This window comes from Balaenoptera musculus, chromosome 1 (genome assembly GCF_009873245.2).
Source record: "Balaenoptera musculus isolate JJ_BM4_2016_0621 chromosome 1, mBalMus1.pri.v3, whole genome shotgun sequence".
NCBI classification, from domain to species: Eukaryota; Metazoa; Chordata; class Mammalia; order Artiodactyla; family Balaenopteridae; genus Balaenoptera; species Balaenoptera musculus.
Genome location: NC_045785.1, coordinates 117,479,081 through 117,501,314, shown reverse-complemented (window position 1 = coordinate 117,501,314; position 22,234 = coordinate 117,479,081). Strand labels below are relative to the sequence as shown.

General features: G+C 42.8%; 1 protein-coding gene and 1 pseudogene across 3 annotated transcripts; both read right to left on the bottom strand.

The window, feature by feature from the left end:
- Positions 1-1,039: 1,039 nt before the first annotated feature.
- SLAMF7 (SLAM family member 7) lies at positions 1,040-16,633 on the bottom strand. Of its 3 annotated transcripts, none has more exons than XM_036866379.1 (7): positions 16,566-16,633; positions 8,836-9,168; positions 7,273-7,545; positions 6,939-7,055; positions 5,908-6,011; positions 3,718-3,780; positions 1,040-2,889 (listed from the first exon to the last, which is right to left on the bottom strand). In XM_036866379.1, the coding sequence occupies exons 1-7, from the start codon at positions 16,618-16,620 to the stop codon at positions 2,815-2,817; spliced, it is 1,020 nt and encodes a 339-aa protein (XP_036722274.1). In that variant the 5' UTR covers positions 16,621-16,633; the 3' UTR covers positions 1,040-2,814. The 3 variants fall into 3 exon arrangements, with proteins under 3 accessions (XP_036722274.1, XP_036722284.1, XP_036722295.1); XM_036866389.1 differs by having other exon boundaries at positions 1,040-2,886; XM_036866400.1 differs by lacking the exon at positions 5,908-6,011 and having other exon boundaries at positions 1,040-2,886.
- A 1,974-nt stretch (positions 16,634-18,607) lies between these two features.
- LOC118903856 lies at positions 18,608-19,383 on the bottom strand (annotated as a pseudogene).
- Positions 19,384-22,234: the final 2,851 nt, after the last annotated feature.

Genomic DNA, 22,234 nt, shown 5'->3' with positions numbered 1-22,234 from the left:
TCTACTTAGTTGGTAGCTTCTCTTTCTGGCTCCAATGTAGATCACTCTCCCCTCCAAGTGCTGCTATAGCTACACTCCACCCCACCCCACCCCACCCCAAAATTTGTGAGAATTAGAAAAAAAAATCTTCCTCAAGACATGCTTATTTTATTAAAAAAGTAATTGTAGTAATAAATACAGACATTTACAATATTTATATGTGAATCACACTCTATTTGATGTGGTGTCTCAGAAAGGACACATCTGTGAAGGGGAGCAGAATTTGTCACTTCAAAAATATGTCTCTTTGGCATAAGGATTATTTTATTCTGATTACTTTTAAGAAACAACAGACATAGGAAGAGCTCTGAAAATGAGTAGAAGTTACCCTTTTGTAAGAGACATTTACATTTACAAGAGAAATCTCCATTTGCAAGGGTGTCTCCTTCTCTGTACCAGGAGGAGGGGGGTGATTAAATCTCTAAAAACTCATCAACGGAGAAGGCAGTGATTTAAAACTGCAAAACAACCATGTGGTACTGTGCTTTGCCTGATAACCTCCCATAACTGCCCCCACCTCCGTCTTCTTTTGTCTGGAGATGTTGATGGAAGAGGCCATTTCAGGAAGGTTTATTCAGTTTTCCTGGGTATCTCACATGTATATAAGAGGAATACTTGTTATTAAACGTGTTTGTTTTTCTTCTGTTAATCTTTTTATTATGGGGTCTCAACCAAGAACCCAGAAGGGCAGAGAAAAATTATTTTTTCTCATCTACATCTGCACGGTTCCACGTGGAGGCCAGCTGGGCCCTCCTCCAGGTTCCTCAGAGCTGGGGGACTGCCTCCTACTCACATTTGTTTCCCCTCAAATCAGCCTCAGACTGTTCTCTTGGTCCCCTCCCTTTTAGTTTTTTTCTTGAAGGCTTATTATCTCTTACATTGGCCATTTTATATCTGAAGGTTTTTTTTTTCTAGATACTTTCTCTTTCTTTCTCTCTCTCTCTCCATCCCTCTCCCTTCCTCCTTCCCTCACCCCCCTCTCTCATTCTCTCTCTCTCTCTCTCACATGGTTTAAAACAACAATTTTTAAATTTCTCACTATTCTCTGGATTGCCTAGCTGGTTCTTCTGCTTCACGTGGTATTGGCTGAGGTGCCAAGAATGATGGAATATACAAAATGGCTTCCCTCTCATGGCTGGCAGTTGGTGCTAGCTGCTGGCTGGAAGCTCAGCTTGGCTGTCAGCCAGTGGCCTTGCTCTTCTCCCATGTGGGCCTTTCCACACAGAGCAGATATCTTCTCCCTTCACAAACTTTACCACACATTTCTCCACCTTATTTCTAATAATTCATATATTTGGACCCACAAAATGGCAGCTACCCCAGTGGTCCAGCCCACATCACGAATCTAAGCCTAAGTCAGCCTGCACTTATGGGAAACACCTGTCCAGGAACCTAACATCCACTAATCACAATCCTCCAACTCAGCTTTCCCTAGCTCACCTTACCCTAGAAACTAGAACTTATAGGGAAATCCCCACCTCTTAGCCAATCATGCCCTGTTTCTAAGTTGCCTCTTCTAAAACTCTGTAAAACACTCTTGCCCAAAATCCCTCAGGAAGAGTGCTGCACTGCTTGTGAGGCACTGTACTCCAGAAGTTGTTTTCCCTTGAATAAAGGAAACACTTCACACCCCTAGACCTGAGACCTCAGATCCCTTTCCAACATTTCCATTCAAGATGTGTGTCCAGGAAGACATCCAAAGCAACCCTCTCCCTCCACATGTTTCTCATTTCACTAAAAAGGTGAGCTCTATGGGGGCAGGAATCATGTCCGTCTTATTTGCTAGACTCACCTAACAGAGGTTCCTAATAAATATTCATTGAATGAATTAAACAACTTTAAATGTTTGCAAGTCTTCTATAAATAGATTCAAAGTATGTCTTCAGGCGCAGTTCTTCTACTGAGATGGGTTCCTGCATAGGCCTAAGGCCTGGGTTTCTCCCTTGCAGCACAAAAGTGTAAATGAAGCTGGGGCAGTGGTCAATCACACTTCTGAGTTTCCACTCAGCCAAACTGAGTCTTCTACTTGGCTTCTCTGTCTTTGTGCGCTTTGACTCCCAAGTCCTGTGGATTCACACCCGACCCCCCTGGGTGTTGGGAATCAGTGGTCAGGTCTGCTGCCACTGCCCACGGAAGTAGTTCATGAAGGGTCAGTTTCAGGAGAACAGAGAGCACATCTGACGAAAATCACAGTAAGCTCAGCACAGTGTCAGGCACGTCGTTGATGAGTCAGTAAATAAATCCATTTCTGACTGCTGTCTTCTGCTTCTGCGGGGAACATCAGCTGCCTGCTCTGAAGTTCTTGCCCTCTTGGCAACCAAACCCTTGGTATATTCCTCATCTCCAAACCCTGGAATGGGAGCTGTCATTCAAATGTGTGAAACTGCATTTACATTTCAACAGAGATGCTTCTAAGCCCTTGCTTTGAGTTGGCTGATAAATTCCCAATCACATTTCCAGGAGGGATTCTGGATTTGAAGAGATTTCTCAGCAGTGGGTAGGATTAAGAACTCTCTCTTTTTTTTTTTGGCCTCACCACACTGCTTGTGGGATTTTAGTTCCCCAACCAGGGATTGAACCCCGGCCCTCAGCAGTGAAAGCACAGAGCCCTAACCACTGGACCACCAGGAAATTCCCGGATTAGGAACTCTTAAGTCTGAAGGAGCCTAAGGGATACTTTATTCTGGAAGGAAGTCAGTGTCCTTCATTCTTCCTTGATGTTTTTGGTCAAGTCAGTGAATTCTTTTGACCATTTTCTTTGGAACACATGGCTGCTTAGATGACATTCTCATGGGTAAATTGCCTTGGTGTGTCTGGCAACGTGGGCAGTGAGTGGGATTTCTCCACCTGCTGGGCAGACATAAGGATGCAGAACACTGGAGAGGAGCAGAACTATGGACCCCCCCTCAGGAGACCCCACCATCCCAGACACTCTTCATTGCCAAGGGTACCCAACCCAAACCTCTCGCTATGCTTGCTCCCATTGTTTAATCATTTTGACTTTAGAAAAACTACTCCTCAAGCCTAACCCACATTTATCTTGTTGAATGCTTAATGAACTCAACTTTCCTTCTAATAATCTATCCAAACCAACCTTTCCTATTACTAGGCAAAGTGCTTTACCCATCCTCATTTTTCTGATGTGGTTGGGAGAGGAGACAGGAAGGTATCCCTGCTTCTGCCAAGCGTGATCTGTGAAGGAATAAGCTTTAAAAGCTTACTACGTTAGTAGCTTGACTGGGGAGAAGTTGCAAATCACATGTAACAGAGCTAGACCATGGAAAAGAAGAGGAACACTCTCCTGCCTCCAGTTTGCTAGTGGCTCAGAAACAAGCCAGAGTTGTCTCCCCAGCCATCCCTTTCTCCCAGGCACAGCCTAAGCCATGGAACTTTTCCCATGCCCTCAGTCAGGATCCTGCTGATTTTCCCTATTGATCCCGCCTGGAACCTCTCTCCTACTCTATTTGTTCCACATTACCCCCATTTTCACTCTTAAAACACAATTCTCTTCTATTCCCCACATACTTGTGTAACCTTAAGCAAAGGGAATGGGTATCCTGGTGTGCCTTTTAGTAACAGGGAAAATGAGATCCCTGGGGCCCAAGAAATTCTAGCTAAACTTGAAAAAGGAAGAAGGATGGGACAGCTAAGATAAAACTCAGCTCTAAAGCTTCTTACCTTTGGGGGTATTTTCACAGTGGAACAAAGTGTATTTACTGCATTTTCCTCTGGTATAGTGCTCTGTTAAAAAACAAAAAACAAACAAAAGAAATCATCACCAACCCCCTGGGTCACATAGACAAGGCCAAAGAGACAACCAGAATCCAGAGAAGGGAAAACAGAGGTGGGAGGAGAGGGTGAGAGAGAAGAGAGGGTTCTGGAGCCAGAATGGGGGAGTGGGAAGTGCTCTTGTCAGTGACTGCTATTGTAATTATTAATGACATTTTTCAAGAAGCAATTGTGGGCTTCCTTGGTAGTGCAGTGGTTAAGAATCTGCCTGCCAATGCAGGAGACGTGGGTTTGAGCCCTGGTCTGGGAAGATTCCACATGCCACGGAGCAACTAAGCCCGTGCACCACGACTACTGAGCCTGTGCTCTAGAGCCCGCAAGCCGCAACCACTGAAACCCACGTGCCTAGAACCCGTGCTCCTCAACAAGTGAAGTCACTACAACGAGAAGACCGTGAACCACAACGAAGAGTAGCCCCCGCTCACCACAACTAGAGAAAGCCCACGCACAGCAACGAGGACCCAATGCAGCCAAAAATAAATAAATTTTAAAAAAGAAGAAATTGCATTATTTTAAAACTGTATCTTGTTTAAATTACTTAATAAATATATAAGATATATTAAGTCCTATGAGCTATGAGCCTCCTAAGGTGATTAAAGGATAATTTGAAATCATATTTTCAATGTTGGAAATAAACTTTTCCATCAGTCAAAAGAGCTTATGGAGCAAATCAGAAATGATGACTAAAGGGACAAAACAAAACAAAACAACGACAGCAATAACAAAAGCTCCTTCCAGGCTGGAGAAAAATATCCTGGGTCAGTGAAATTTATTTCACTGGACAGTCACTGGACAGTCTTGTGGTCTCCAGGGAATGTGTCTTGAGCAGGGGAAGAGGGAGTATGGTGATAAAGTGATCAATTTTGACAGAAGCCGGGCTGAGTGAAGCACAAAGAGGTCGCCCCTGTGAGGAAGGAAGGAGCTCTCAGGACACCAACAACTTCGAAGAGGAAACATAATATCTCCTCTTGGAAAAGTTGTGGATAAGTGTAAGAAGATGCATCCTGATCAGGAGACACTGAAGGCTGGAGTAAAACTAAGATTTTTTTTTTTTTAAGTTAATTAATTAATTAATTAATTTTTGGCTGTGTTGGGTCTTCGTTTCTGTACGAGGGCTTTCTCTAGTTGCGGCAAGCGGGGGCCACTCTTCATCGCGGTGCGGTGCGCGGGCCTCTCACGATCGCGGCCTCTCTTGTTGCGGAGCATAGGCCCCAGACGCGCAGGCTCAGTAGTTGTGGCTCACGGGCCTAGTTTCTCCGCGGCATGTGGGATCTTCCCAGACCAGGGCTCGAACCCGTGTCCCCTGCATTGGCAGGCAGATTCTCAACCACTGCGCCACCAGGGAAGCCCAAAACTAAGATTTTTGAAGCTCCAAAGTGCTTTTATTTCTTCATTAAGTGGGCCAATGTGGAAAGGACACTATGACCCCTAAGGAGCAAGCCTAGCCTTGGCTGCAATGATTTTTGCCAGTGGACATTTTGAAGCTGTCTACGTAGTTCCTGTCTCCAAATTGTCTCTTGTTATTTGTATTTCTTTAAACCTTAGTCTTAAGATTTTCTTTTCAAAGAGTTTTCTTTGAATTAACCTTGTGTTCGTTCACTGCAGCTTGGCGACCCACACTTGGGAAGCCTTGAGTGAGGGCCCAGAGCCACCATGGACCCTCTGAGCCCCCTCCTGGTGGTTCCTTGAGTTGCCTCAGAGGAAATGGCATCTCTAAAGCCAGTTTTCTGACACCATAACTCAAACATCATGTCAAAGTCACATTTCTCTACCCGCCATCCTATGCAAAAGGAATTGGGTCTGTTGAGTGGCCATTTTGAACAGTGGAGGGGAAGGAGTGATCCCGTAGATCACAGTGTGAACGTTACTGGCTAGGTCAGAACCAGATGCTCCAGGGGCCACCAGTTCCTGCACAAGAGAGAATCCATAAATACTTGGGGGAGACACAGGTACATTGGGTTTAAAGGGTTATACATTTTCATTTCCCATGTTGCCCAAATCCATGAAAAAATCTCAAGTAAAACAAGGAGGGCCTCAGAGAGGAGAATCAGGCCCCAGGAAAGATGGGAAAGAACTCACATTAAAGTAAGAGATTATGTCATACTCCGAGGTCTCTTCAAAAGCGGGGGAGTAGTTAAGAGTTTCTGGATGAAGGTTCAGTCCCTTCTTCTCTTCAATGAACTCTGAAACCAAGATGGGAGAGAATCAGAGCTGGCTCCTCCTTCCACTGGCCACCCTCATTGGCCCACCATCTGGATGACCCACTTAGGGTGGCCAACCATCTTGATTTCCCTGTAACTCAAGGGTTTTCCAGGACATGAGACTTTCAGTGCTAAACCCAGGAACCCCAAGATGAACTGGTCACCCTCATCACTTCACTTCCCAATTTCTGGACAAAGGCAACCAAAAGAGGAAGCAGAGGAGATCAGAAGTGCTTTTACAGTGTTTCCAGGAGGGAGAGAATATCTCAAAGTCTGCAGTTCATACCCAACCAGCGCTTAGGTCCCTCCCCAATACCCTGAGTGGACAGTATCAGTGGGAACCCGAGAAGACAAATCAGCAGGGTTTAGGGACACAGAGCATGGAGTACAGCCTGGAAAAAGACAGAGAAAGGCTTCTCCAGGAGTAATGTATCTAGACTGAGGTGGGGAGTAGAGAGAAGTCTCTGGAGTTGATCCAATGGAGAGAACAGGGATGGATTGGGGGCTCTGACAGGGATGGGCTGAATGGACGGTGCTGGTTTGTGGACCTCAGAGTTGGAGGCCATGGCCTCCCAGTCAGGGGAGCAGAGTCAGCAGTGTGTGACCTGTGTCAGCAGGAGGGATACACTAGTAAGTCCCTCTGGGGGGAAGGAGAAGGGCAGGCACTGGAGAAGGAACTAGGAGAACCCTGGCCTTAGGAGAGAAGTTAAGAACTCAGGTATTCTCTCCACTCCAGAACTAAGGAGTACAGATGGATGGTGCTGTCCTTTAGGGCAGAGATGATGGCTTCTTCATTTCTGCATCCTTAGTGCCTAGCACCAAGCTTGGCACACAATCCAACATACTGTTGAATGAATGAGGGAGAAAATGCATAATTGAGGGTGAAGACAAAAATAGTTTATGCTGTACCTTTTCTTCTTTCTCTTCGTATGATGAAAATAATTAGCACCAGTGCAATGAAACAGAGCAGGATGAGTGACAACAGGAGTTTGAGGATCACAGAGGTAGCCAGGCCACCAGCAGCACCTTTAAAGAGAGAATAGGTGGAGGCACAGGGCAAGGAGAAGAGTCAGCTAGGGAAAATGACCCAACTTTTGGAGCAATTGTAACCTTCCTCCCAGTCTGATGACTTCCCCAGGGCTTCCAGTTTTCAGAAAGGGCTTGTTCCCATGGGGGACCAGGAGCTGAAGAAGATATAGGTCCTAAGACCAGTGGCTCCTGGAGAGAGAAGAGAGACAGTCACCTTCACAGAGGTTCCAGGCAAAGATGGGATTTGAGGAATTGCTGCTGATGGGGTTTCTGGCCATGCAGATGAAGGTCATGTCCCTTTTCTCCTGCCTCCAGGATATGGGGAGGATGGAGCCACTATGAGACTCATTGGTCGCCTGTCCCAGGGACTTCCAGCTGTAAGTTACATCCTCTCCTCCCTGTTCCATGGAACATGTCAGATTGGTTACACATGTGCCATTCTTATTGTTCTGCAGACCTATGATGACTTTGGGCTTTGACAGGTGCTCTGTAAAAGAGAAATAGACAACCAAGTGTGGAAACTATGCCCATAGCCCTCCTTTTTTCTGCATTATTCTTGTAAACCTTGGACCTGAATCTCCCTGGTGTGCTACAGAGTGGAGAGGAAACAGTAGTTCAGAGCAGAATTCTCATTCTTATCTGGGGAAGAGAACTATCTAGGTCAGATTGCCCACAGCCATAAAACAACAACAATCGTAATAGAAATATTTACAGTGCAACAAGAATGAGCTGCCATTTACTAAGCACAGACATATGGCAAGCACTGTGTTAAAAGCATTTTAGATGTTCATTAGTTTTATCTTTTTTGGAGGCTCCCTATTCCCCTGTCCTCAGGCTTCCTTGAAGAGACTCACTTTACTCTCTAGGAGAGAACAAAGGTATTGGAGCAACACTTCTGGTTCCCCTCTCTACCTTGTGCTCATTCTTTCAGAGGATGAGCAATTGTTTCATTGCTGAGATGGTGAGTCTGACATCCCTCAACTACATTTCTCTATTTACATGTTTGAGCTGTTATGATTGTTGTGTAAATGTGGTTTGCTCTCCCCCCACCCCCCCACCCCACTAGTTTGCCTGCAGAATGCATGTCTTCCATTCTTTTCAACTATATCTATATGGAGGACACATCTGGATTAAGGTGCATGGTCTACCTCCTACAAGCAAACCTGCAGGCCCATCTCCTGGTGTCCCTGATATTGCAGCTCAGTGAGAGAGGCAGCTATTCTTGTAGCTGGTTGAGTAATTGTTTCATAAGTTCATTTTCCCTGAATAGGCACCAAAGTCTAGACTTGGGAGAAAGTATTTTTATTATCCAGCTTTACCAGAAAAAACAAAGCTGATATTTTTATCTTCCTTTCTAATTCTTGTGTCTATTTCTCATTTGGTTAGAATATTCAGGGTAAGAGGTGTGATTGATAGTTATACCTGATAATCTTTCTAAGATAGGTATCACTTTACTCCCCATTACAGATATGGAAATGAAGTTTCAAAGAGATCAAGTAACTTGTCTAAGGCCATGTAACTAGTAAGTAGAGAAGCCAACATTTGACCTGCGTGATTGTCACTTCTCATAACGCCTATCTGCTGCACCACAATCCTTCTTACAGAATCTCTAAGAGGGGACTTCAAGGGTTGACTGTATCTACTTCATCCATGCACGAGTTCCCTCTTCCACTTTATTGCCAAGGGTTTATCCAGCCTTTGTTTGAACAGCTCCAATATCAGGGAGTTCACCATTTTAAGAAGGCAGTCATCCACCTTTGGAACTGATTCTGCTCACCATAGACACGCAGCTCATACTCCTGGGTGAGGGGATCCTGGAGGGTTGAGCTGTGTATCTCCACACGGTAGACACCTGAGTCATTCTTCTTCAGTTTGCTGAGCCTCAGGGAGTAGCCTTCATGTGGGAAATTCACCCTTTCCTTGTTACGATGTTGGGTCACTATGATAACGGCTTTTTTGTCTGCCAACTTTGGCTGTATGGTGACGAGAGTGGTTGTGTTGAAGACCCAGATAATGCTGTCAATTGGATCTACTGAGAGATTCAGTGGGAAAGTCACAGACCCACCAAGGGCACCAACTAGCTTCTTCAGTACTCCAGAGGCTGCTGGCCCTGCAGAAACAGAGAACCATGAAATAAACCTGAGTTCCTGCCCTTGCCACCAATTACTCACTCCCTTTAGGTCCCGGAAAGGTCCCAAGAAACCCTCTCAGTCTAACCCAACCAGTCCTGGGAAACCCTTTGGAACCTCACTCACACAAAGGCACTGAGGTCAGAACTCTCTGCCTGAAAGGGGTGACTACAGGCGAACCCACCCCATTCCCAGAGATCTCTGGCTGAAAAGACCAAGCTCTGAGGTAGACCATGACGTCGGCTGCATCCTTGACAAGTTCCTGTGGGGTGACAAGTGGGAAGGTTACTGTCCAAGCTCCATTTAGGACTCCCAGATTGCTCCTGGGAGAGCTGATTGTGTTGCAGATGAAGAAGGTAGCAGTCTATCTGAGCTGGGGCAGAAGTTCTCAAGCACAAACCAGGGCACCGGGAGGCAAGCTCTAAGTTTTTTTTTTTTTTTTTTTTTTTAGAAATTTCATGTAATGTCTGAAACATTTATATTAACATATTTCCATACATATTTCCATACAAATACAAATATAAGATTTTTAGAAATTTCATGTAATGTCTGAAACATTTATATTAACATATTTCCATACAAATAACCCAATGAAAGTTTAGTATTAGTCGTTTTGTTTGTTTTTTTATACTGCAAGTTCTTATTAGGCATCAGTTTCATACACATCAGTGTATACATGTCAATCCCAATTGCCCAATCCAGCACACCAAGCTCTAAGTTTTTAAAGATAGTGGTAGCTTAGAAGTTTGAGGATGATTTATCTTTCTATTTTATGGTAGATGGGAGTGAATTCAAGATCATCCCCAAATGAGGTTCTCATTCACTTGAATTCCAATATCCTTCCTTGAGTGGAAAGGAAAAGGGTGAGTGACTGGGAGCTCTGGAATATGCCCAGGCTACCTGTGATGTTTACCCTGAGCTATCAGGAATTGTAGTAGGGCTTTACTGCTCCCTGCCTCCCAAATTTCTGTTTCACTGCAATCTTAATTCACCTCAGAAAGCATGACTTGCAAACAACCATCACTGATTTTGTGGCTCCAGGTGAAAAACAGTTAAGAATGTCTGCTGGAAAAGCTTCCAGAAGTGGTCAACTGAGCAGCAACCTAATAAATAGCTCATGGGCCAAACCTGGCCTGCCCCCTGTTTTTGAAAATAAAGTTTTATTGGAACACAGCCATGTTCTTTCCATTGCACATTGTCTATGGCTGCTTTTCCACTACTAAGGCTGAGTTGGATAGTTGTGACAGAGATCATACTGCCTGCAAAGCTTAAAATTTTAGTATTTGGCCCTTTACAGCAAAAGTTTGTTAACTGGATTTGATTAAAAAAAAACAAACCTGAGATTCAAAAAAACCTAAGTAACTTTTCCAAGGGCACAAAGCTAGCAGCTGATAATTTGAGGATTTAACCCAGTGTCACTGCAGCCCTGGAGCCTGGACTCTTTCCACTATGGCTCAATTTGAGGGTCCCTTGGCATTTGTGCCAGCTCCAGCCCTTTCCATTAGTCCCCTTCTTCAGTTCCCTCAAGGGCTCAGGTGTCAAATCTGAAGCCTTGGGGTCTCATGGAATCCCGATTTACCATTCAAGTCCTTTGGTGACCTTCCTTCAAGTACAAGCTGCTCTACCAGTGCCCCCAGATTAAGGGAATCTGGTGCTACCAAATGTTGACCTAGCCCCTTGATAACAGGTCTTGGATCTTGACCAAATTTTTTGCTAAATTTATCTCTAAAAGTACTGGTTTCTCTTCCTGAGTAAATTCCTTTTAGGAGCTGATTCCTGTTTTCAAACATTTGTCCCCTATCATTTATATATATGCATATATACTTTGGATCACTCAAGCCTTTATCAAGTCATCCTGTTAAGTAAGCTGAGTTTCCAAAAAGCTGCCCTCCCTGCTTTTCTAATACTAAGGGAGGATGGTTTCTCATTACTCTCTCTTTGATCATCTCATGGGGTGTCAAAACATTTCCAGTAAATGTTATAGACAAAACCAGTTTTATTTGAATTTTTGATTTATCAATTAATGTATTCATTCTTTTACTTCAACCATGAGATGGAAGGGGTGAATATTTTGCAGTCAAATAAAGATTGGATATCACTTGCCCACAAGTAGGTGCAATTCTTGGATTAGGGCATCTTTGAGTATTTTAATTTGCATGTGAGGTTTGGGGGACATGTATATGTCAAGGAGGTGACAAAATTGTAAGGATGTGGCTTTAGTGTTTTAGCATGTGTGCATGCACTTAAGCCATGAATAATTAATTGTTCTTTTCACATCTTTGTAAACATGGTGCTATCTTCCTAGGGTACATTTTAAGAAATGTTAATTGTGTGGAGATATAAGAAAATATCTCCAAATGCATTGTTCCTTGTTAGAGTGAAACTGGAGGACAATACAGTGCAAATTGCCAACATGAACCTAGATGGAGGATATTGTTCTATCTTTATTGTATCTTCAGGGTGAGGAGAAGAGTCATAAAAGAAGAAAGTAGTTCCATGCCATTCCCTAAATGTGAGCTCAGACGTTAGGGGGCTGGGTTGGTTAAGTCCTAACCAGTTTTGTTTCCTCTTCCCAGTTGACTGTGAAAGGGGATCCAGAAACAAGACACTTCTCTTCTCAGCTTCTAAGACTGAACTGAAGCTCCCCTTTCTCTGATGGCTTCTCCACCTGTGGTGTGTGACCCTATAGGGTTTTACCATGTCTAGGTAGGTCATGCTCTGCTCATTCAGTCATTCCTTCCTTTAACAAGAATTTGTTTGGTTCCATACTTGTGCCTGGCACTCTGTAGGAGCTGAGGGTATAACTGGGGAGCAAGATAGTCATGATCCTTGCACTCATGGAGTTGGGAGAGAGTCATTAAATAAGTAACAACATGTGCTGTGAAAGGGGAAATGACAGTACTTAGGGAACACATGATGGGGGTGGGGGATGTAACATGACCTGTGTGATCAGAAGGCCCTAGAGAATGAGTAGCTACTAGCACCTATCTACAAGGCCAGGGAGGATTGGGCCCCATGAGACTCATCTACCCTCCCACCTGGATTAATGTGGTGAATGTTGTAACTTGCCTCCTCTGTATCCATTTCACTCCTTCCTCATTTTTTAGCAGCCATATGGTTTGGTAACTCAACTCAAGTGGTAGCCTTCCTCTGCATAATAATTAGTTCAGGGGTATCACATGTCCCAGGTTGATTGTATCTGAGAGAAGCCCAGGGCTTTTGTTCCTAGGCCAGCAAAAGTTGATGCTGTGGGAAGATATGAAGCCTTGGACTGCCACCCACTTACTACCACCAGACAAGCAGTCAGGGCTCCTCCTTCAGCTTATCCCCAGTTTATGTCCTAACTCACGCTTTTATTGGTGTTTTATCCTTTTCTGTGTCCATCTAAACCTTATTTAAGACCCATAAATCCTAGTTCAAAGCCCTTCCCTGAGGAAGTCTTCAACTCTTTCTCACACCTACCCTCTGAAATTCCACCATGAATGTCACTTCATTTTCCACTTTATATTCCCCATGAGGAGCTATTCCCCTGGGTGGTGACTGGACATACCATTTTGCTGTGAGTCAGCGGATCATTGATCTACAGGCATTAGGTTCCAGATCACCTGGTGATGGGGTCTGGAGTCTCATCCAGGGACGGGTGGAGATGACCTCTTCTCCCAGGCAACATGCAGCAGTGTAAAAACGTTAGAGGTCTGGCCTAACTGGGGGTCAGGAGACCTGGGTTCCATTCTGGTTCCTCTGTAATAATAACTCCAGCAATGAATACTTGGTTTAATGGGTATTCTCGTTCTTGATCCTCAAGTCAACTCCATGTGATAAACGTTAAGCTGCACTTTATAGATGAAGACATTGGGGCTCCAAGATGCTGAGTGACTTTCCCAAGGCCCCAAACTGGAAAGTGGCAGATGTGACATGAGAAGCTAGTGCGTTCCCCCATCTCCTCTAGAGGCCTGCATTCTTTCCGCTGCTACCTCCCACTACCACTTTGAATTTCAGTGTTCTCACCTCTCATAGGAGAAAAAGAATAACCTTTATTCACCAGGATTTAGGGAAGGATGAAGGGTCAATACAGATGTGAAAATATTTTGAGAAGTACAGAGCAGTCTGAGACACGGTGGGAGGCAAGAGGGAACGACAGGCAGTAGTGCTATAAGGGACAGGCTTTGAGAAAGCTTCCCACTTTTTGGTCTCATTTCTGCAAGAATAGCTAAAAGTGAGATTTCCCAAAACTTCTTTGGATGGCTTCTCAGTAAGGTAAGCTTCTTAGAAGGTGGTCTGGACCCTAACACCTATACATCAGTCACTGGCTAATTCACAGCAAAAGATAAGTCCAATCACCACGCAGGGAGATAATTCCTATGGCAAACATCCCCACCAACCTACTTTTGGAGGTTGAGGGAGCTGGGACAGGAGACCCTTTGCTTTCTGCCCTGGCCAAGTCTCAGGTATTTTTGGCACCAGGAGATTCAGCCCTAAGATGCTCTTCATAACAAGAACGGACAACAGCTCTTCCCTTTTGCCACCTGCCTTTCCTTTTGGCTGTCACCTCCTCCCCTTAACCTGTTCCCCCAAGGCTCATGTGTTGAGTGGAGGGAGGGAGCCAAATTAGGAGGAAGGGACACCATCAGTACAGCCAGAATCAAGGGATGGTGACCTAGGAGGAAGACCTCGGCATAGCGGAGTGTGTAAAGCCCACCTCCTGCTTGCCAGCCCAGTCCCCGAGCACCTCTTCCAGTACTGGGTGCCTCTATCAGAATGCACCAGCGTGTCATGCCACCCTCACCATGGAAACCAAGGACCAGAGCATCTCAAAGCTAGGAGGAATTTTAGGGACTACTTAGTCCAATCCTATTTTATAGATGAAGAGCCTGGTGCTCTGAAGGTTATAGTGATGTGTGCCAAGTGAGTGGAAGGTCAGGATTAGTAACAAGGGCTCCTAAGGCAGGGTTTCCCAAGCTGTGCCCCTGCTACCTTTGAGGTCTGTGGCAGTGCCTTAGTGTATTTCTTGGGAGCTTAGATGGAGGTCAAGGGGGTAAGGGATGGAGTGGAGGCTATGGAACTCCCCCCTCCATCAGGGAGGCTTCAATTCTATGCATCAGAGTTGTTTGTTTCTGTGTAAGTTTTCTTTTTATAAAAGGAAACCACTGCTTAAAAAAGAAAAAAACGACTTTGGAAATTACTGCTCTTTACCCAAATTCCCCTTAATTAATGTACTTGGAAAGGGCATTCACAATCAGTACCATGTAAGATGTACATAGAACAGAGGCTGGCAAGCCTCCCAATTCACCAACTACCTTTTCCAACACTCCAGTTCTAACCTGCAACATTCATATTCAAGTTTCCTACTGTTCTGCCCCTCACTCATCTCCGAAACCGCTCCCTCTTGTTGTCTTTTCTGGTCTTTTCAACACCTCCCCAATACCTCCTCACCCACTTTTTCTGATTTCCTTTATAAACTGTCTCCTCAACCCTACGTATCCTATAATCATCATAAATTGTGCCATTTTCCAGATGAGAATACTGAGGCGGGCAAGAGTTCTTCCTTGGTTCCCTCTGAATTTGGCACAGGGTTTATTTTTGTTTGGTGCAGACTTCACATCCTGGAAATGGAGTTCCCTACACTTCTTGGGCATTTCCAGTGCATACCTTGGCCTCATGTACTGGGAGAGGGAAGGAATCTCTGGGGAAGATTCATCTCAATACACATTTATTGAGCAACTTACTTTTCTGAGGGTAATACAATATTAGAGCCGTTAGTCTGGTGTGATGAAATGAGCACTAGCTTTGGAAACTCAGTCTCTGTTCTACCTCTTAATAGCTGTGTAATCTTGCCTAAGACACTTGACCTCTCAGAGCCTATTTTGGGGATAATAATATCTATCTTATAGACTTGTGAGGAGATTGTATGAAAAATGCCTTGGACGTAACAGGAGCTTAATAAATGGTGATTATTATTATATTGTTTTGCATTTGATATCTTATTTAAAACATCACAATAATTTGCAAGTTAAGTTTCATTTTCTGTTACATACTTGTAAAGACCGAGGTTCAAAGGCTAAGAAACTTATCCACAATAATATAGCTACTAAGTCAAACCCAGGAGTTCTTCTCCAGGGCCAGCACTCTGCTTTCACAGTCCTGCCCACTGGAGGCTCTACGACAATCTCAAGATTGTCTTTCAGTCACGGAAGGTATATCACAGCCTCCTGGAGCAGGGTGCACACTTGCAACTTGCACCTTGCTGCCCCAGGTCATGTTTCAGGTGGGCACCTGGGTTTGAAAAGTCCTGCCATTGTCCTCCCCCATTTCACCATCCCCAAGTTCCACTTCTGATCACCATTTCCGTTCAGGGAGTGGTTTTTAAAGTAAGGGTCAGTTCCAGGACCAGGTGCTTCCTAAAATTGCAAACTTTTAACGAACTCACAGAGGGTGAGAGTCTGTTGATGCTGAACAGTTCAAGAGGCCAGGTTGCAGGGAGGAAAGGATTGGGAGCCCTGACTTACTATGAGGGCTTGGGCAGGTCTCTTCTGGCAGGCCTGGGGCACACATAAATGAACCAGCCACACCAAATCCTCAGAGGGAGACCTCATGGTGGTTCTCCATGAGTTTGATGACCAGAGAGATATTCCTAACTTATGGGGTTCCTGGTCCTTTCTGAGAGCCCTGAAGATAGTAACATCTTGAAAGACTAGAATACCTGTGACAGGCATAGAAAAGTCCTCAGTCCTTCATGGCATTAAATATAAAGTGCCTACCTATGAGTTGGTTTTCTAAGTAGAGACTGATTGGGTTACTTGGGTTAAGAAAGAAAATTCAAATGTTCTCTGCCATCAGTATGATTGTTAAATGCATAATAATTTAAAATATTTTTCTAAATAATACATATTTATATTTACATAAATATAAAACATAGAAGTATATGTATAAATGTTATAAATATATTTAAATTAAACTATTTTAAATATATATTTCTAAGTAAATAAATATACACCTGTACCATCTCATTTTGTTTTAAAAATTACCCTCAAAATGAGGGAGGGCTGAGGTCCGAGGAAGATGACATTCTTCATCTATTTCATGGCAGAATCCAGATTAGGACACAGGTTTTTCTGATACCCAACACCACTTCTTTCAGCCCTCCCTTCCCTGGGACAGTCAGAAGGACAGTCAACTCCCAAAGTCATTCCTTCTCCTCTCCCTCCAGTCTCTTCCTGCCCTCTGTGAGCCAGAGACCACAGGATATAAAAAGCAATATTAGAAGAGGGAGCAGAGCCTCCTAAGTTGAGCCAGAGGCCCAGAGTGGAGCCAGGAGTCTGGAGCTACATGCAGGGTGAGGTAGGCAGTCAGTAAAACAGGAGGATCTTGCTGGACTCACCTGTGAGCTGGCAGAGGAGAAAGATGAAGGCGAAGCATGCTGGGGAAGCAAGCATATTGCTCTTTGGATATCAGTCACTAAAATGAACCCACTTCCCTCTTGTAGTCACCCTCTTATATCTCTTCCCCTGCTGGGATTTTAAGTAGGTGGGGTCATGAGATTGAGAATGAGTCATCTCAATTTTCTCCATATGGCCAGCTTTTTCTGTTATACCATGTGACCTTTCAGAGGTTCAGAATAGAGAACATGGAAGGAAATAGAAGGTTATACGGAGAACAAAAAGGTGGCACTGGGGATAATAATAATATCTATTGAGCTTTGTTAAGTACCAGGAGTACCTGCATTTTTTAATTTATTCTTCATAGCAGCCCTGTGAGTGAAATACTACCATAATGCCTAGTTTACAGATGAGAAAATGAAGGCTTAGAGTATAGTACAGCAAAATTAAGAAGTTCTTTTAATCAAAAGAAACCATTATAATAGTAAAAAGGCAAGCCATGTAGTGGGAGAACATATACATAATACATTTAATCCACAAGAGCCTTATATCCATAATATATGGTTGTCCAATTGTTCCAGCACCATTTGTTGAAAAGACTGTCCTTTCTATATTGAATTGCTTTTAATTTTAAAATTAATTTTTATTGGAGTATAGTTGCTTTACAATGTTGTGTTAGTTCCTACTGTACAGCAAAATGAATCAGCTATACATATACATATATTCCCTCTTTTTTGGATTTCCTTCCCATTTAGGTTACCACAGTGCATTAAGTAGAGTTCCCTGTGCTATACAGTATGTTTTCATTAGTTGTCTATTTTGAATTGCTTTTATACCTCTGTCAAAACGCAGTTGATCATACTTGTGTGGGTATATTCTGGGCTACCTAGTCTGTTCCATTGATTTATATAATGTAATTATTGATATATTATGGCTTAAGTCTGCCATTTTATTGTTTGTTTTCTTCTTGTTTCTTCTGTTTTTTTATTCCTCCGTTTTACTTTCCTGGGCATTCTGTAGGTTACTTGAATATTTTTTAAATAATTCCATTTTGATTTATCTATAGTGTATCTTGAGTGTATCTCTTTGAATAGATTTTTAAATGGCTGCTCAAGGCATTACATTAAACATACGTAACTTATGGTTTACTGATGTTGGCTTTTTACCAGTTCAACTAGCATGTAGAAACATTACCCTTGCAAGATTCCTTTACCATCACTCCTTAATAACTTATCAACTATATCCTCTCCACATATTGAGAACCATATCAGGTAATGTTATAATTTTTGCTTCAATTGTCAAATATAACTTAGAAAACTCAAGAGGAGAAGGATAGGGAATTCCCTGGTGGTCCAGTGGTTAGGACTCAGTACTTTCACTTCCAGGGCCTGGGTTCAATCCCTGGTGGGGGAACTAAAATCCTGCAAGCCGCCTGGTGCAGCCAATAAAAAGAAAGAAATGAGGAGAAGGATAGTCCATGATATTTAACCCATATTTTTACTCTTTCCATTGCTCTTTCTTTATTCCTGATGTTCCAAGTTTCCTTCTTTTTTCTTTCTGTTTCAAGATATTCCTTTAGCCATTCTTTTAGGGTAGGTCTGCTGGTGACAAATACTTTTAGTTTTCCTTCACAATGAGGATGTTTTGATTTCACCTTCATTTCCTAGGTATAGAATTCTATTTTTTTTTCACAAATAAGATCTTTTATTTATCACCATTAGAAGTCTGATTTTTAGGGCTTCCCTGGTGGCGCAGTGGTTGAGAATCTGCCTGCTAATGCAGGGGACACGGGTTCGAGCCCTGGTCTGGGAGGATCCCACATGCCGCGGAGCAACTGGGCCCGTGAGCCACAACTGCTGAGCCTGCGCGTCTGGAGCCTGTGCTCTGCAACAGGAGAGGCCCGCGCACCGCGATGAAGAGTGGCCCCCGCTTGCCGCAACTAGAGAAAGCCCTCGCGCAGAAACGAAGACCCAACACAGCCAAAAATAAATAAATAAATAAATAAATTAAAAAAAAAAAAAAAAAAAAAAAAGAAGTCTGATTTTTAAATAGATTCTTGGACTGGTGGCTCGTATCCATCAGTTCATTCAACTTTAGCACCTGCTGCATTCCCAGTAGCTTTTCCAGAACTACTACCTTCACTATGTAGCTCCATGAGTTTTCCCAATTCAAACTTGGGTTTCTTCAGCATTTTTACTTTTCTAACAAAGACATCATGGAGTGGATAAATAGATTGGAAGGCCTTTTCTGTCTTTCCCAATGCTGCCTGGAATGAATTTATTTACCCTCTTTCAAGTCAATTGTCTGCACCTCTTGGGTCATGATTTTCATCATCTTCTTGCGGATCTGGAGGAGGACCTTCTGGTATTGGGCATAAGAGGTCTTCCGAATCTGATTGTTGTGTTTTTTAGTAAAACCCATACAGAATAGACGAAGCAAATAACCATAGGTAGTCTTGACATCAATGTGAGCTTCAATCATGGTCTGCCATTTTTTGACCATGGAGCACATTTTGTCATGGGTAAGATCCATGCCATGGAAATTAGTCAGGCAGTTTTTGTCCTGAACATCCTCAGTAATTAGCATGAATTTTCTAAATGCAACTTCATCATTCTGCAGATCAGCAAAGCTCACTTCAAAAATATGACCCTTGAGGCCATCAGATGCGATTTTCCTTGCTTGAGTTCTCATGACTAGTGTTTTCCCAATATTTCTTATATTGAACATAGCTGGTGCTTTCACATCATACCAATCTTTCTTAGAAAATGGGTCAACCACTTTCTTCTTGGCTCCCTTTTTACCACCCTTTGTAAGGCGCTTGTTCTTGCTGACCCTGGGTATAGAATTCTAGATTGACAGTTCTTTTCTTTCAGCACTTGAAAAATGTTATGCTACTCCTCTTACCCGCATTGGTTTCTGATGAGAAATCAGCAGTCATTTAAATTGTTTTCTCCTGTAGTTAATATGTTGTTTCTCTCTGTTATGAAGATATTTTTTCTTTTTTGTTAGTTTTCAGCTGGATGATTATTATGTGTCTTGGTATATATTTCTTTGAGTTTCTTTGGGGTTCATTCAGTTTCTTGAATCTGTAGATTTATGTTTTTGCCAAGTTTGGAGAAATTTCAATACTTTTTGAATAGTTTTTCTCTTTTTAGCCCAGCATTCTTATTTTTTCTCCTCTCATTCTGAGACTTTGATAACAAGAATGTTAGATTTTCTATTATTGCCCCCATAGAGCTCTGAGTCTCTGTTAATTTTTTTCAGTCTATTTTCTTTCTGTTGTTCAGATTGGGCATTTTCTATTTTCTATCTTCAAGTACACTGATTCTTTCCTTTATAATCTCCGTTTTGCTATTAAGCCCATCAAGTGACTTTTAAATTTCATTTACTGCATTATTCACTTCTAAAACTTCCCTTTGTTCCTTCTTCATATATTCTGTTCTCTTGTTGAGACTTTCTAGTGGTTTTGTCTTTTTTCATTTCCAGGGTTTTATAATTACTTGTTGAAGTATTTTTATGATGGCTGCTTTAAAATCCTTGCCAGATAATTCCAACATCTGTCATCTTGGTTTTGATTCCTATTGATTGCCTTTTCTTCATTCAAGTTGATATTTTCCTGGTTTTTGGTATGATGAGTGATTTTTGACACTGTGATGGTGGGGTAGGTGATGTTTTTACCACTGGGTGGTTGTGAAAATCCAAATTCTCCCTTGTCCTTGCTCAATAACACCCCAAGCAAGAGAGGGAAGTACTGCCTCATTACTTCAGGGTGGGAATGGAAGTTCAGTCTTCCCACTCAGCCTCTTCTGATGTCACCCCAGTTGGGAAGAGGAGGGATTCCTCCTTACTGCCAAGAGAGATGGAGGTCTAGGCCTTCCTCTTGGCCTTGCTGATGGTGTGGGGTCCCACATTTTTCCAATGGCATTTGGCCAGAATAAGGTGATTATTGCCTAAAGGCTTCTGTCTTGCTAGGCCATCTCTTTTCTCATCCTTTGCCAAGAGAGAGAAGAGTTCTCTTGGGATTGGCATTTCTGGGTTACAGACTTGTTTAACACACAGCCCAAGATATATACATGACAAAAAGGAAACCCAGGGAACTAACCACGATGTCATTCCTTGGATCTTGAGGTCCCTAACCAGCACTTCTTCTTTCCACCTTTTAGAATCTTCTTGTGTTTGTGTTTTATATATAATGTCCAGGGTTTTTATCTGTTCTTGGAAAAGTAGAGAGAAGTGTGCCCACTTCATCTTCTCTGTAATGAGTTGTCTGATCATGTGTTTTTATAGCCTTTCTAATATATCTATCTATCTATCTTTCTCTCATTGAAATAATGGTGGAATCTTTAAAAATGACTCCTTGTTAATTGGTAAGATCTCAGAAGATTTAATAAAAACTTGGTAAAATTCAGTACTCACTCATAATTGCAAAAATTTGTAGAAAACTACAGCAAACATCATATTTAGGTAGTGAGCCTTTAGAAGCAATACTATCAAAGTCAGGAATAAGGCAAGAATTTCTCCAGTTACTGCTACTATTTATTAATTAACTGGTGTCTTGGCCAAAGCAATGAGACAAGAAAATAAAAATGTATGTGGATTAGAAAAGGAGACACAAATTATATTTTTAGATCACATTACTGCTGATGTAGAAAATCCAAAGGAATATGAAGGCAAATTATGAGAACAAATAAAGGAGTGAACAGGACTCCAGCAAACAACCGTATCGTATGCGAGATATTTTTCTAACTTGACTCACAGGTTAACACTTGTTTACTAATCTTGACATAGTTCAAGATTACCTCCTAGTAAGTCCTCAGTAAACATTAGCTATTATTTTAATTATAATTCATTTAAAATAGCTTCTAATCAGTTATAAAGAGCCAGGCCTTGGGCTGTAAGCATAAACAGATGAAGTCCCAGTCTTTTTTTTTTTTAAGTCTTTATTGAATTTTTTACAATATTGCTTATGTTTTTATGTTTTGGTTTTTTGGCCGGGAGGCATATGGAATCTTAGCTCCCTGACCAGGGATCGAACCCACACCCCCTGCATTGGAAGGCAAAGTCTTAACCACTGGACCGCCAGGGAAGTCCCCTAGTCCCAGTCTTTACGTGAGGAATGCTGGTGAGCCATATGCCTGCTGTGCGTCTCCACTTGCCCTCTGCCCTCTGCATTGATGTTCCAGCTCCCTCCCCACTGCAGAAAAGCCACCTGACCCCTTCAGGTAGACCACAGCACTCCTAACTGATACCTCATCTCTGATTCCCTGACTCTTTGCTGCTATCTGCTGGCACAGATATGTGTGCCATGTGCCAGGCTTAGGTAAGAGGGATGGGAGAGGTAGGTGGGAGACTGAGGGTGTGTGTAAGTTGACAAACATGGAGATGTCTGCTATGTCTAGTCTCTGTTTTCACAGAGCTCATGCCACCAATTGTAAATTCTGACATTATAATCATATACAGTAGTCCCTTGGTATCCATGGGAGATTGAGTCTAGGACTGCCCACTCCATACCAAAATACCCTGGATGCTCAAGTCCTTTACAATCACCCTCTGTATCTGTGGGTTCTAGAAACATGGATATGGAAGGCTGACTGTAATGTAAATCTTTTTCAAAAAAAGGAGGAGGGGATTTGGTAGAAAGCTCAACATATTTCAGTTACTTAGCAGCTGT